General features: G+C 43.7%; 1 protein-coding gene across 1 annotated transcript in view; it reads left to right on the top strand.

Moving 5' to 3' along the window:
- Positions 1 to 1149: 1149 nt before the first annotated feature.
- Positions 1150 to 16163, top strand: part of LOC115170202 (vesicle-associated membrane protein-associated protein A) — a 45527-nt gene continuing 30513 nt past the window's right edge. The window contains exon 1 of the mRNA XM_029726593.1: positions 1150 to 1308. Coding sequence (XP_029582453.1) covers positions 1251 to 1308 — 58 coding nt within the window. The 5' untranslated portion in view covers positions 1150 to 1250. The remainder of the gene's footprint in view (positions 1309 to 16163) is intronic.

Here is a 16163-nt window from a genome sequence, read left to right as displayed (position 1 = left end):
ACGGTTAAGGGCTGTGCCCAGGCACTCCGCGTTGCGTCGTGTTTAAGAACTTAGCGGGGATATATTGGCCATATGCCACATTCCCCTTGGGAATTTTCCAAGCTGTTTAAAGGCACAGTCAACTTAGTGTATGTAAACTTCTGACCCACTGGAATTGTGATACAGTGAATTTGAAGTGAAATAATCTGTCTGTAAACAATTGTTGGAAAAATGTCTTGTGTCATGCACAAAGTAGATGTCCTAACCGACTTGCCAAAACTATAGTTTGTCAACAAGACATTTGTGGAGTGGTTGAAAAACGAGATTTAATGACTCCAACCTAAGTTTATGTAAGTATGTAAACTTACGACTTCAATTGTATATATATTACACTCAGTGGTCAGTTTATTAGGTACACCACCCCGTTCACAAAAATATGATATATATGGTGTGTACAGACAATATGGGCAGTAAAATAGAAAAGATGTCTACAGCAGTAGTTACATAGCATCAGGAGCCATGACTACAATACAGTATGAAATAGCTGAAACAGCTGAAACAGCTCTATCAACAAAATACTCAATAACTTAAGTGACTTTAACTGGAATAGCTAAAATAATATTTATTTATTTATTTTATTTATTTATTTCACCTTTATTTAACCAGGTAGGCAAGTTGAGAACAAGTTCTCATTTACAATTGCGACCTGGTCAAGATAAAGCAAAGCAGTTCGACACATACAACAACACAGAGTTACACATGGAGTAAAACAAACATACAGTCAATAATACAGTAGAAAAATAAGTCTATATACAATGTGAGCAAATGAGGTGAGATAAGGGAGGTAAAGGCAATAAATAGGCCATGGTGGCGAAGTAAATACAATATAGCAATTAAAACACTGGAATGGTAGATTTGACAGATGAGTGTGCAAAGTAGAAATACTGGGGTGCAAAGGAGCTAAATAAATAAATAAATAAATACATTAGGTGAAGACGTATTTGTTTGGGCTATTTATAGATAGATATTTATAAATAGCTAAGTAACTTTATCAAATCAACTTTCAACAAGATTAGTTTCTGTATAGACACACCACGTGAACGCGCACTACTAGAATCGCGCGTTCAAAAAAAAATGTTTGGTGCTCCCGTGGCGTGTGCACGTTCAGGTTCTAAACCCAGAGACTAGTCAACGACTGACTCGTTTCAATAGTATTTCCATCTGTCAGTGACTCCCCCCTTTGACAACTGTAGCTAAAACTGTAGCTAAATATGTCAAAGTTGGAGCAGGTCCTTGTTCTCGATCCTCCATCTGATCTTAGATTTAAAGGTAAGTGGATTTAATACCGTTGACAGTTTTCATTATCGCTAAAGATAAGGTAGGATTTTCCTCTCGGAATGATTTCACACTCCCTGTTGTGGTTAGTTTTCGTGGCTAATGTTAGACGGCCAACCCGCCATTTTGAGTTGGGGAAAAGGAGACGACGGGCTGTTGTCATTAGTTACCACAGCCGCAAAGTCTAAAATTGGCTATCGTAAAAGTTTTTTTTAGTTTTTTTTTTAACTACAAATGTTCAGTTTGGTTTTAATTTTAATAAAAACATATAAACTCGCTATGCTAATTTTAAGATTAGGTATACGGTTATCAGTGTGATTTGTTTTTTTTTTTTTATGGTTAGATTTTAAGAAGATACATTGTAGAAATGGTGCTGTGTTTATGACTGGCTGTGGTAACTAGTGACGACCGAGACGGGCCGCTGTGTGAATCACCGGACTGTAGCGACATGGTCAAACAGCGTGGATATTAGCTTTTTTCCCCCCCTCAAACGGTGAAAAAAAAAGTCCTTTTGCTTCTGATTGTATTAAAAATAAAACATTTTTTTTTTTTGACCAGTTCCCTGTGACAGAATGTCCAGATAAGGAATACCTGTGGTGTCTAGCTAACGTTAGCACTGGAGTTTACAACTAGCTGGCTAGTGTAAGGTAATGGAAAAAACTAGCTAACGTTAGCGAGATGTAAACGTGTCCTGGCGGCATTAAAATGAGCTATTATTAGCTAGTTATTGTAACCAAGAACTAGCATACCAGGACAGAGGACATATAACTAGCGTTAGTAAATGTGGCCTGCCTGTCAAACAGTCATGAACTAGCTAAGTTAACGTTAGCTAATATAACTTATCCGTCAAAAAGTTAGTAAAATAAAAACCTGGCTACGTTTTGAACTCCCTCAGGCTCTCCTGTAACGTTAGCTGTTCTAGCTAGCTGCATATAATTAGTTATTAATACACTAGGAACTCAATGGTTAGCTCTATATCAGGTTTGTCAGGTCTAACTAAAATGTCCTTTTTCACTGAACTAACACAATGTTATTAAATATTGTGAAATAGTATTAATACAAGTCATTATTTCTCAAAAATAATCGTATTTTCAACTGGAGTATTACAAATCGAAAAGCCTCAACAGTTAGCTTTTTTTGGCTTATTTTATTTAATCAAAAAATTTATAAATGTAATGTGTGGCTGCAACCTGATGTCCCAGTCATCTGTCCCTCTGGAGCAAGATGGAAAGAGGGAGAGAGAAAGAAGTGATGCATCATGAGAGCAGTACATCAAGAGTTAATAAAAAAAAAATAATAATTATACTATTAATCAATCATTACTATTATAATTTCATAGTAAGTCATGGAGTTAATCACTTCCTCTTTCTCCCCTGGGACTATAACTTTCCGGCCAATGTTAGTTATCTAGTAACCGGGCTCAAGACTAACGTTTTTTCATCACCATCCTTGAATCGTCCACGAATGCAATTTTAAACCTTCCCAAACTCAAGATCTACCATCCATTATTAAAATACACTGAACAAAAATATAAAACGCAACATACAAAAAATATAAAAGATTTTACTGAGTTTACAGTTCATATAAGGAAAAGAGTCAATTGGAATGGTCATTAGGTTGTGGTCTATGGATTTCACATGACAGGGAATACAGATATGCATCTGTTGGTAACAGATACCTTAAAAAAAAAAGGGTAAGGGCGTGCATCGGAAAACCAGTCAGTATCTGGTGTGACCACCATTTGCCTCATGCAGCGCGACATCTCCTTCACATGCAGTTGATCGTGGCCAGCAGAGAGTTGTCCAACTCCTCTTCGTTGGCTGTGCGAAGTTGCTGGATATTGGCAGGAACTGGAACACGCTGTCGTACATGTCGATCCAGAGCATCCCAAACATGCTCAATGGGACCAGTATGAAAAATGTATGCGCTCACTGACTACTGTAAGTCCCGCTGCATAAGAGTGTCTGCTAAATTACTAAAATGTAAGTGTCTGGTGAGTACGCAGGCCATGGAAGAACTGGGACGTTTTTGTCTTCCAGAAATCGTGTACAGATCCTTGCGACATGGGGCCGTGCATTATCATGCTGAAACGTGAGGTGATGGCGGCGGATGAATGGTGTGGTTACACGTGGTCTGCAGTTGTGAGACTGGTTGGACATACTGCCAAATTCTCTAAAACGACATTGGAGGCTGCTTATGGTAGAGAAATTAACATTAAGGCCATGTGCTGTTATAATCTCCACCCGGCACAGCCAGAAGAGGACTGGCCACCCCTCATAGCCTGGTTCCTCTCCAGGTTTCTTCCTAGGTTTCGGCCTTTCTAGGGAGTTTTTCCTAGCCACCGTGCTTCTACACCTGCATTGCTTGCTGTTTGGGGTTTTAGGCTGGGTTTCTGTACAGCACTTTGTGATATCAGCTGATGTAAGAAGGGCTATATAAATACATTTGATTTGATTAAATTCTCTAGCAACAGCTCTGGTGGACATTCCTGCAGTCAGCATTCCAAATGTGCGCTCCCTCAAAACAGACATCTGTGGCGTTGTGACAACTGCACATTTTAGTGGCCTTTTATTGTCCCCAGCATAAGGTGCACCTGTGTAATGATATCATCTTGATATGTCACACCTGTCAGGTGGATGGATTATCTTGGCAAAGGATAAATGCTCACTAACAGGGATGTAAACAAATTTGTGCACAATTTCAGAGAAATAAGCTTTTTGTTCATACAGAACATTTTCTGGGATCTTTTATTTCAGCTCATGAAACATGGGACCAACACTTTACATGTTGCATTTTATATTTTTTGTTCTCTCTGTGTGTTTTATGAGAAATGCCATGGTGGCCGTGGTGCAATTTTAAAAGTAGCCCAAAAACCTGCAACCCACGACCAATACATTTTCACCAGCGACATCAGTTTTTTTTTTAAAGTAGCCCAATTGGTTGGAAAACCGTGGACATGGTAATAACCCTGCTGTATATGCTGGCTAGGTAGTAAAGAGTTGTCATGACGATGGGGGCTAGCTTGCACCTGCTTAACGTTCGTTAGCCATCTTGGCTTATCTACCTACATGGCTATGTTTGGGGAAATTGACTCGCTTGCTAACCAAAGATAAAAGATTGAATGGAAACTCCACGATTATCTCACAGACTGTTGCGCAATACAGTACACTCCTCTATGGCCTACTTAGTTAAATAGCTATTCCTTGGAAGTTAGTCACTGCTCAGCTGAAAAATGGTTCTTGTTATCAGGCAGGGCTTCACGTAGCTACATAATTGTGTTCAGAAGTCAGAACTGAATCAAGACGTGTCAACTGCTGAAATGCATTGATAGCTAGTTAAAGGAGTGGCTACTTGCTCTTTGGCTCCAATGCTGGTGATGTTGACAGTGTCACATCACTGTTGGTTGACAGAAGTTTCCAATGTCTACCCCCCCATGTCAAGTGCAGACATTTTTTTTTATTAGATGTTCAGATGGGACCGACGTTCTGAAAACAACATTCAGTCGCAGAAAGATAAATGGTGTTGCCAAATTTAAACTCTTGTTGGTGGGCAACACATCAACAGCTGTATTGGGGGACCTGCCACCGGCACAGCTATGTAATTGTAGAGGAGATATTAGGTACATTTCATTAAAGTGGGCACCTCGCTCTTTGTTATCAACCCTCAAAATAGTATCTATGGGTTGTAAAGACTGATGGCTGAGGAGAGGAAAGCCCGGTCGGGACATGAAAGACTGATGGATGAGGAGAGGATGAGACTGATGGATGAAACTGATGGCTGAGGAGAGGATGAGACTGATGGATGAGGAGAGGATGAGACTGATGGATGAGGAGAGGATGAGACTGATGGCTGAGGAGAGGATGAGACTGATGGATGAAACTGATGGCTGAGGAGAGGATGAGACTGATGGATGAAACTGATGGATGAGGAGAGGAAAGCCCGGTCGGGACATGGAAGACTGATGGATGAGGAGAGGATGAGACTGATGGACGAGGAGAGGATGAGACTGATGGACGAGGAGAGGATGAGACTGATGGACGAGGAGAGGATGAGACTGATGGACGAGGAGAGGATGAGACTGATGGACGAGGAGAGGATGAGACTGATGGCTGAGGAGAGGATGAGACTGATGGATGAGATGGATGGACGAGGAGAGGATGAGACTGATGGATGAGGAGAGGATGAGACTGATGGATGAGGAGAGGATGAGACTGATGGATGAGACTGATGGATGAGGAGAGGAAAGCCCGGTCGGGACATGGAAGACTGATGGATGAGACTGATGGCTGAGGAGAGGATGAGACTGATGGCTGAGGAGAGGATGAGACTGATGGATGAGGATGAGACTGATGGATGAGGATGAGACTGATGGATGAGGATGAGACTGATGGATGAGGAGAGGATGAGACTGATGGATGAGGAGAGGATGAGACTATGTGCTTCCCAAAAAGGTCTAAATAAATGTTTTTTTTTTAAGCAACGGAAAACCTTCCTGTTGGGAACCTCCTAATGTATTGAGCTGTTGTAGAGTTGCCAACTTTGCGTGGCTGGCAGTAATTAGTGATTTTGAAGGTGCTGAATAGGCATTTCTGTTTTTCTGTTACTTTTTTAAAAAGTACATACCGGCCTTAACTGGGACAAAGAAAGGTTGGTCAGCACAACTCCATATTTGGTGTGTGACAAACTTATTTTGAGATTAACTAAAAACAGAAATCCATATTGTGATTAAGTTAGGAGACATTTTTTTGTGGAGTTGCACTGGAGTTACTCTCCATTATCTTTTTATTTATATATAAAAAAAAATAATAATTACATTTCAAAGAAATTTCCACACACTACTTGTCAAAAGTTTTAGAACACCTACTCATTCAAGGGTTTGTCTTTATTTTGACTATTTTCTACATTGTATAATAATAGTGAAGACATTAAAACTATGAAATAACACATATGGAATCATGTAGTAACCAAAAAAAGTGTTAAACAAATCAAAATGTATTTTAAATTTGAGATTCTTCAAATAGCCACCCTTTGCCCTGATGACAGCTTTGCACAACCTTCGCCCCAGTCTGAGGTCCTGAGCGCTCTGGAGCAGGTTTTCATCAAGGATCTCTCTGTAATTTTTGGTTTAACGTCCCAGCTCTAATAATAACGCTTGTAGAGCTGTCTAATGGGAGTTTAAAATCGGAGTTTCCTGGCCGTTAGATGAGACACATCCAGGGCTCTGCAGTGCGACCATTTCTTACTCTCATATGTGCCTAAATATTTTGCTGTGCGACGTGGCATTTTTATTTATGAGCACCAGTACGCCAAAGAAAAGAAATGAAGAATTCTAGCTTCAATATCTCAAATATTTGTCATTGTGCTCCTAAATTTCTTTGTGGTCCACCTACATTTTTCAACTTAGGTGCAGATGTGCTCCTTGTTAAAACATTTTTTTTTAATAATAATTAAAAATGTAGAATTTTAATCTGCATAGAGTGCAGACGTCTACTCCTCGTCAACATCTCTAAAACATAGATACTGACACAGGGCTGGCCATGTGGTCCAGGACCTTTCTACGCCTTCCTGTACAACATTAATGGAGGAGATAGGCGAACTAACGACCAGTAGCAGAGCTAGTAGCCATGCCCCTTGTCTGATAGTGCCTTTTTAGAAAATATTCACAGACCTTTTACTTTTTCCATATTTGGTTGTGTTTACAGCCTGAATTCAAAATGTATTAAATTGAGATTTGTTTGGACACTGGCCTACACACAATTACTGCATCATGTCAAAGTGGAATTCTTTTTTTTAGAAATGTATACAAATGAATTACAAATAAAAAGCTGAAATGTCTTCAGTCAAGTATTTAACCTCCTTTGTTATGGTACGCCTACATAAGTTCAGGAGTAAAAAATGTGCTTAACAAGCCTAGAAGTTGCATGGACTCACTGTGTGTGCAGTAAGTGTGTTTTAACATGATCGTTAAACAACTGCCTCGTATCAGTGCCCCACGCATAAAATATGTCGAGCAGTGAATTTCAAATACACATTCGAACACAGACCAGGGAAGTTTTCCCAATTCCTCGCTAATAAGGACACCTATTGGGTTGATGGGTGAAAAAAAATTAGCAGACATTTTGCTCATTTTGAAGTTACTAGTTGCACTTTTAGATGGTGTGTCAGTACACTTAGTTACTACAAAGATACAGGCCTCCTTCCTGACTGTTGCCGGAGAGGAAGGAAACTGCTCATGGATTTCACCATGAGGCCAAAGGTGACTTTAAAACAGTTAGAGTTTAATGGCTGTGTTAGGAAAAATCGATGGCTCAACAACATTTGTCATTTTTATAAAATACTAATGAAAACAAGGTAGCTTGCGCAGAAAAAATATTTCATAACATACATCATGTTTTGCAACAAGGCACTCAAGTAATTCTGCTAAAATGTGGCAATTCAGTTTTTGTCCTAAATATAAAGTATTATGTTTGGGGACAAATGAAACACATTACTGAGAACCACGCTCCATATTTTCAAGCATAGTGGTGCCTGCATCATGTTATGAGTATGCTTCTAATTGTTAAGGACTGGGGAGTTTTTCAGGATAAAAATTAAATCCTAGAGGAAAACCTGTTTCAGTCTGCTTTCCAACAGACACTGGGAGATGAATAACCTAAAAAAAAGGCCAAATCTACGCTGGAATTGTTTTACGAAGACAGTACATGTCCCTGAGTGGCCGAGTTACAATTTTGACTTAAATCTGCCATGGAAAGACCTGAAAATGGTTGTCTAGCAATGATCAACAACCAATTTGACAGAGATGAAAGAATTTAGAAAAGAATAATGGGCAAATGTTGCACAATCCAGAAAGACTCAGCTGTAATTGCTGCTAAAGTTGCTTCTATAAAGTATTGACTTGGGTGTGAATACTTATGTAAATGAAATTTCTGTATTTCATTTTCAATAAATGTGCTAACATTTCTAAAAACATGTTTTCACTTTGTCATTATAAGGTGTTGGGGTTGTTTTAATCCATTTTGAATTCAGGCAGTAACACAACAAAATATGGAATAAGTCAAGGAGAATGAATACTTTCTGAAAGCATTGTAGGTCTGCTGAACGACCTGGACCAGAGCTAATAGCCATGTCCTGTCTGTCTCCTGAATGGGTTTCAACATCTTCTGATCATCAGTTACAAGCGTTACATTTTCCCTCAGTCACCAGATGAAAACGTCATTCTAGCTAACTGCTTTCTGGAATCGTTGCAGGACTAAATACACTAGATGACTGATAGGGGGCGCTGTGTTGAAGCCACCGTGCCTCCATCTTGGTACTACCCCACCATTTATAAATAATATTTTGGAAGCGAGAGAAATCCATTTATTAATGTCTTCATTTTGTTTTTGCCATGTTTATTTTTTTACAGACACATTAATGCACACTTTTTTTTAAATAATATGTGAGCTAAATAAATGAGAATGTATAAAAAACATTTTCATTGAAATAAGATTTTTTTTTTAGATTACTGTTACTGTCTCCACTGCAAAACCCCCCCCAAACTTAAATAAAACTAATTTTGTCCTATTGAATTGCATTCATTCCTATGAGGATCGCTCCTAATGTGGAGCGCCAATATGGCCGACCGGTGGTATCAAAGCCTCTCAGTAGCCAATAAATGGCATGGGCAACCTAGGTTTTATATATAACATTGGTAATTGACTAGCTCCCTCTCTTCCCAGGTTCACTGAAAAGGGTAAATGGGCCATGTCCAAGGAGCTGTGAGCCAGGATAAAAATGTAACTTTCTCTGTAAATTTCTTCAATAACAGATGAAAAACATAATGCAAATACATTGTGTGTGTGTGTGTAGCTAGACTGGTCGCTTCAATACCATAACGTATGTGTGTGCTGCCGCAAACTGGGATTTGAATGATCAACATTACCAAAAGTAAACTCAGCAAAAAAAATAAACGTCCTCTCACTGTCAACTGTGTTTATTTTTAGCAAACTTAACGTGTAAATATTTGTATGAACATAATAAGATTCAACAACTGAGACATAAACTGAACAAGTTCCACAGACATGTGACTAACAGATATTTAATAATGTGTCCCTGAACAAAGGGGGGCAGAGTCAAAATCAAAAGTAACAGTCGTATCTGGTGTGGCCACCAGCTGCATTAAGTACTGCAGTGCATCTCCTCCTCATGGACTGCACCAGATTTGCCAGTTCTTGCTGTGAGATGTTACCCCACTCGTCCACCAAGGCACCTGCAAGTTCCCAGACATTTCTGGGGGGAATGGCCATAGCCTTCACCCTCCGATCCAACAGGTCCCAGATGTGCTCAATGGGATTGTGATCCGGGCTCTTCGCTGGCCATGGCAGAACACTGACATTCCTGTCTTGCAGGAAATCACACACAGAACGAGCAGTATGGCTGGTGGCATTGTCATGCTGGAGGGTCATGTCAGGATGAGCCTGCAGGAAGGGTACCACATGAGGGAGGAGGATGTCTTCCCTGTAACGCACAGCGTTGAGATTGCCTGCAATGACAACAAGCTCAGTCCGATGACGCTGTGACACACCGCCCCAGACCATGACGGACCCTCCACCTCCAAATCGATCCCGCTCCAGAGTACAGGCCTCGGTGTAACGCTCATTCCTTCGACAATAAACGCGAATCCGACGATCACCCCTGGTGAGACAAAACCGCGACTCATCAATGAAGAGCACTTTTTGCCAGTCCTGTCTGGTCGAGCGATGGTGGGGTTGTGCCCATAGGCGACATTGATGCCGGTGATGTCTGGTGAGGACCTGCCTTACAACAGGCCTACGAGCCCTCAGTCCAGCCTCTGTCCGCAATAGGCTGAGAGTCTGAGCACTGATGGAGGGATTGTGCATTCCTGGTGTAACTCGGGCAGTTGTTGTTGCCATCCTGTACCTGTCCCGCAGGTGTGATGTTCGGATGTACCGATCCTGTGCAGGTGTTGTTACACGTGGTCTGCCACTGTGAGGTCGATCAGCTGTCCGTCCTGTCTCCCTGTAGCGCTGTCTTAGGTGTCTCACAGTGCGGACATTGCAATTTATTGCCCTGGCCACATCTGCAGTCCTCATGCCTCCTTGCAGCATGCCTAAGGCACGTTCACTTAGGGACCCTGGGCATCTTTCTTTTGGTGTTTTTTAGAGTCAGTAGGAAGGCCTTTTTAGTGTCCTAAGTTTTCATAACTGTGACCTTAATTACCTACCGTCTGTAAGCTGTTAGTATCTTAACGACCGTTCCACAGGTGCATGTTCATTAATTGTTTATGGTTCATTGAACAAGCATGGGGAAACTGTTTAAACCCTTTACAATGAAGATCTGTGAAGTTATTTATATTTTTATGAATTATCTTTGAAAGACAGGGTCCTGAAAAAGGGACGTTTCTTTTTTTTGCTTAGTTTGTGGACACCTGCTCGTCGAACATCTCATTCCAAAATCAAGGGCATTAATACGGAGTTTTGTCCCCCCTTTGCTGCTATAAGAGCCTCTACTCTTCTGGGAAGGCTTTCCACTAGATGTTGGAACATTGCTGCTGGGACTTGCTTCCATTCAGCCCCTAGCATTAGTGAGGTCTGGCACTGATGTTGGGCGATTAGGCTTGCAGTCTGTGTTCCAATTCATCCAAAAGGTGTTCGATGGGGTTGTGAGGTCAGAGCTCTGTGCAGGCCAGTCAAGTTCTTCCATACCGATCTCGACAAAGCCTTTCTGTTTGGACCTCGCTTTGTGCACAGGTGCTTTGTCATGCTGAAACAGGAAAGGGCCTTACCCAAACTGTTGCCATGAAGTTGGAAGCACAGAATCATCTAGAATGTCATTGTATGCTGTATTGTAAAGATTTCCCTTCACTAAAACTAAGGGGCCTGAAAATTGAAAAACGAAAAACAGCCCCAGACCATTATTCCTCCTCCATCAAACTTCAGTTGGCGCTATGCATTGGGGCAAGTAGTGGTTCCCTCGCATCCGCCAATCCCAGGTTGAATGCCAAATGGTGAAGCGTGATTCATCACTCCAGAGAACGCGTTTCCACTGCTCCAGAGTCCAATGGTGGCGAGCTTCACACCACTCCAGCTGATGCTTGGCATTGCTCATGGTGATCCTAGGCTTGTGTGTGTGTTGCTCGGCCATGGAAACCCATTTCATGATCTCCCAACGAACAGTTATTGTGCTGACGTTGCTTCCAGAGGCAGTTTGGAACTCGGTAGTGGAGTGTTGCAACGGATGACAGACGACTTTAACGTGCTTCAGCACTCAGCGGTCCCTTTCTGTGAGCTTGTGTGGCCTACCACTTCGCGTCTGAGCCGTTGTTGCTCCTAGACGTTTCCACTTCACAATAACAGCACTTACAGTTGACCGGGGCAGTTCTAGCAGGGCAGACATTTTGACTGACTTGTTGGAAAGGTGGCATCCTATAACAGTGCCACTTTGAAAGTCACTGAGCTTTTCAGTAAGGCAATTCTACTGCCAATGTTTGTCTATGGAGATTGCATGGCTGTGTGCACCTGTCAGTAACGGATGTGGCTGAAATAGCTGAATCCACTAATTTTGAAGGGGTGTCCACATACTTTTGTATATAGTGTATTTAAAATAAAAATAAAAAAAACAAAAAGAAACCTTTGGTGACATGAATGTAACTGAATGCTGTATGGTGACCTGAATGTAACTGAATGCTGTATGGTGACCTGAATGTAACTGAATGCTGTATGGTGACCTGAATGTAACTGAATGCTGTATGGTGACATGAATGTAACTGAATGCTGTATGGTGACATGAATGTAACTGAATGCTGTATGGTGACCTGAATGTAACTGAATGCTGTATGGTGACCTGAATGTAACTGAATGCTGTATGGTGACATGAATGTAACTGAATGCTGTATGGTGACCTGAATGTAACTGAATGCTGTATGGTGACATGAATGTAACTGAATGCTGTATGGTGACCTGAATGTAACTGAATGCTGTATGGTGACCTGAATGTAACTGAATGCTGTATGGTGACATGAATGTAACTGAATGCTGTATGGTGACATGAATGTAACTGAATGCTGTATGGTGACCTGAATGTAACTGAATGCTGTATGGTGACCTGAATGTAACTGAATGCTGTATGGTGACCTGAATGTAACTGAATGCTGTATGGTGACCTGAATGTAACTGAATGCTGTATGGTGACATGAATGTAACTGAATGCTGTATGGTGACCTGAATGTAACTGAATGCTGTATGGTGACATGAATGTAACTGAATGCTGTATGGTGACCTGAATGTAACTGAATGCTGTATGGTGACCTGAATGTAACTGAATGCTGTATGGTGACCTGAATGTAACTGAATGCTGTATGGTGACCTGAATGTAACTGAATGCTGTATGGTGACCTGAATGTAACTGAATGCTGTATGGTGACCTGAATGTAACTGAATGCTGTATGGTGACCTGAATGTAACTGAATGCTGTATGGTGACCTGAATGTAACTGAATGCTGTATGGTGACCTGAATGTAACTGAATGCTGTATGGTGACATGAATGTAACTGAATGCTGTATGGTGACATGAATGTAACTGAATGCTGTATGGTGACCTGAATGTAACTGAATGCTGTATGGTGACCTGAATGTAACTGAATGCTGTATGGTGACCTGAATGTAACTGAATGCTGTATGGTGACCTGAATGTAACTGAATGCTGTATGGTGACCTGAATGTAACTGAATGCTGTATGGTGACCTGAATGTAACTGAATGCTGTATGGTGACCTGAATGTAACTGAATGCTGTATGGTGACCTGAATGTAACTGAATGCTGTATGGTGACCTGAATGTAACTGAATGCTGTATGGTGACCTGAATGTAACTGAATGCTGTATGGTGACCTGAATGCTGTATGGTGACCTGAATGTAACTGAATGCTGTATGGTGACCTGAATGTAACTGAATGCTGTATGGTGACCTGAATGTAACTGAATGCTGTATGTGGACAGAATTTTCTCCAAGCCTCTTTTTTTCTAAAGTGAATCTGGAAATGTTAGTAACCTATTACACAGCCTAGCTCCACACCTCTCTCTGAATTTAACCTGAAGGAGCAAGGTTTTATAACAGTCATAGGCCTATTCTCTCTTGGAAGGTGCTGGCCCTAATACAGCCCAGCTCCACAAAATAATACAAGTTGAGGCAGTTCTTTTCTTCTCCTCTTTCTGGAATTGATTCAAGGCTGTGTAAGTATTTAAATGGTTTTCAACCTCTCTCTGAATTTTAACTCTGAAGGAGCAAGGTTTTTATAACAGTCATAGGTCTATTCTCTCTTGGAGGAGAAGCCTCAGCTAACCTACGTCTGGAGGACAGCTCCTCTGACACCCAGGCTGCTATATCAGTCTGTCAGCGTGTGAAACCAGGAACGCAACTTTAGTTTTAGAAGTGTGTGTGGTGGAGGGGGACCTTTTTTAATATATATATATATATATATATATATATATATATATATATATATATATATATATATATATATATATATATATTTTAAATCTGGTCGGATCAACACTCCAAACAGCCTCCCTGGCCGCTCAGAGGTGTCCGCATGGTCCTAAATCACACCGTTGCCTCGTTTTGTATCACATTCCAATGATAAAACTGGCTGACAAAAAAAAAAAATGCAATTTCAGAATGTGGGGGAGACATGTCCCCAGTGAAAGTTATCCTTCAGTTTCCTACAGGGGCCCCCGTCTATAATTGTACATGGAGAATGGCCCTATACCTCCTGGACCTCTAGTGTATCTGACACTCAGGCTAGGGGTATACCTGTGTGGGGTATATTAATGTGTGGGGTATGTGTGGGGTATATCCTTTTAACCTCTTTGGAATTGAACCGGAAAGCTGTATAGGTTAACACGCTCTAGGGAGGCTCGTGGCCCTACAGCTCCTCTCTCTGTCCCCAGAGCCTTTTTTTAAAAAACATTTTTATTCAAATTCTTACTCTTACATCTCAGAGCTTTGGATTCCTTTTTGTGGTTGCTTTGGAAGCGCATCTGACCACGGAATCACACAACTTTTTAGTTTAGGAATGTTAACCGTTAATCTGATTTCTGTTGCGTGTAAATCCATTTTATATGCATGCTTATGGTGTTAATAGTGATTCACTTTTCTCAAGTCGATAAGTGGCACTTGCCACTTTGGCTAAAGGGACAGCAGCTGGTGAACTCGTGATGTTCTGTTCAGGGTGCGTAAAGTCCTTTTAACTTTCCTTGCTAGCTAACAATTCAAGCTTTGTTTGTGATAATCTGCAAACTAGTGTGGCACAGTATAGCATGATGCCAACATTTTTAGAGTAATGTAGTACAGTTTCATATGACACTACTGACCTTTTTCAGCCCTGCCAATCTCTAAAGAACCTTCTGGCGCCTGTTTTATAAAATGTTTATAAAAAGTAATTTGTGTGTTTATAAATTCAGCTGAATTGAAGCAACAGCCACTAGTCTCTTGTATGAGCTGGTCTAATAATATCCATTTCACTTTCATGCTCAGATCAGCTGTGTTCATCCAGCTACAGGGTTCTGATATATGGTTCCCAAGTGCATTTCCTCAGCTTGTCTCAGAGAGAAACATGTAATCGTGGGTTGAATCACTTTCACGTAGCCCTAGCTGGGGGCCACGGCCACGCGAACCCCCTAGCTGGGGGCCACGGCCACGCGAACCCCCTAGCTGGGGGCCACGGCCACGCGAACCCCCTAGCTGGGGGCCACGGCCACGCGAACCCCCTAGCTGGGGGCCACGGCCACGCGAACCCCCTAGCTGGGGGCCACGGCCACGCGAACCCCCCCTAGCTGGGGGCCACGCCACGCGAACCCCCTAGCTGGGGGCCACGGCCACGCGAACCCCCTAGCTGGGGGCCACGGCCACGCGAACCCCCTAGCTGGGGGCCACGGCCACGCGAACCCCCTAGCTGGGGGCCACGGCCACGCGAACCCCCTAGCTGGGGGCCACGGCCACGCGAACCCCCTAGCTGGGGGCCACGGCCACGCGAACCCCCTAGCTGGGGGCCACGGCCACGCGAACCCCCTAGCTGGGGGCCACGGCCACGCGAACCCCCTAGCTGGGGGCCACGGCCACGCGAACCCCCTAGCTGGGGGCCACGGCCACGCGAACCCCCTAGCTGGGGGCCACGGCCACGCGAACCCCCTAGCTGGGGGCCACGGCCACGCGAACCCCCTAGCTGGGGGCCACGGCCACGCGAACCCCCTAGCTGGGGGCCACGGCCACGCGAACCCCCTAGCTGGGGGCCACGGCCCACGCGAACCCCCTAGCTGGGGGCCACGGCCACGCGAACCCCCAGCTGGGGGCCACGGCCACGCGATACCCCCTAGCTGGGGGCCACGGCCACGCGAACCCCCTAGCTGGGGCCACGGCCACGCGAACCCCCTAGCTGGGGGGCCACGGCCACGCGAACCCCCTAGCTGGGGGCCACGGCCACGCGAACCCCCTAGCTGGGGGCCACGGCCACGCGAACCCCCTAGCTGGGGGCCACGGCCACGCGAACCCCCTAGCTGGGGGCCACGGCCACGCGAACCCCCTAGCTGGGGGCCACGGCCCACGCGAACCCCCTAGCTGGGGGCCACGGCCACGCGAACCCCCCTAGTGGGGGCCACGGCCACGCGAACCCCCTAGCTGGGGGCCCCGGCCACGCGAACCCCCTAGCTGGGGGCCACGGCCACGCGATCCCCCTAGCTGGGGGCCCCGGCCACGCGAACCCCCTAGCTGGGGGCCACGGCCACGCGAACCCCCTAGCTGGGGGCCACGGCCACGCGAACCCCCTAGCTGGGGGCCACGGCCACGCGAACCCCCT

Source organism: Salmo trutta, chromosome 31 (genome assembly GCF_901001165.1).
Source record: "Salmo trutta chromosome 31, fSalTru1.1, whole genome shotgun sequence".
Lineage (NCBI taxonomy): Eukaryota > Metazoa > Chordata > Actinopteri > Salmoniformes > Salmonidae > Salmo > Salmo trutta.
The sequence above is the reverse complement of the archived record's forward strand: the minus strand, read 5'-3'. Positions and strand labels throughout refer to the sequence as shown.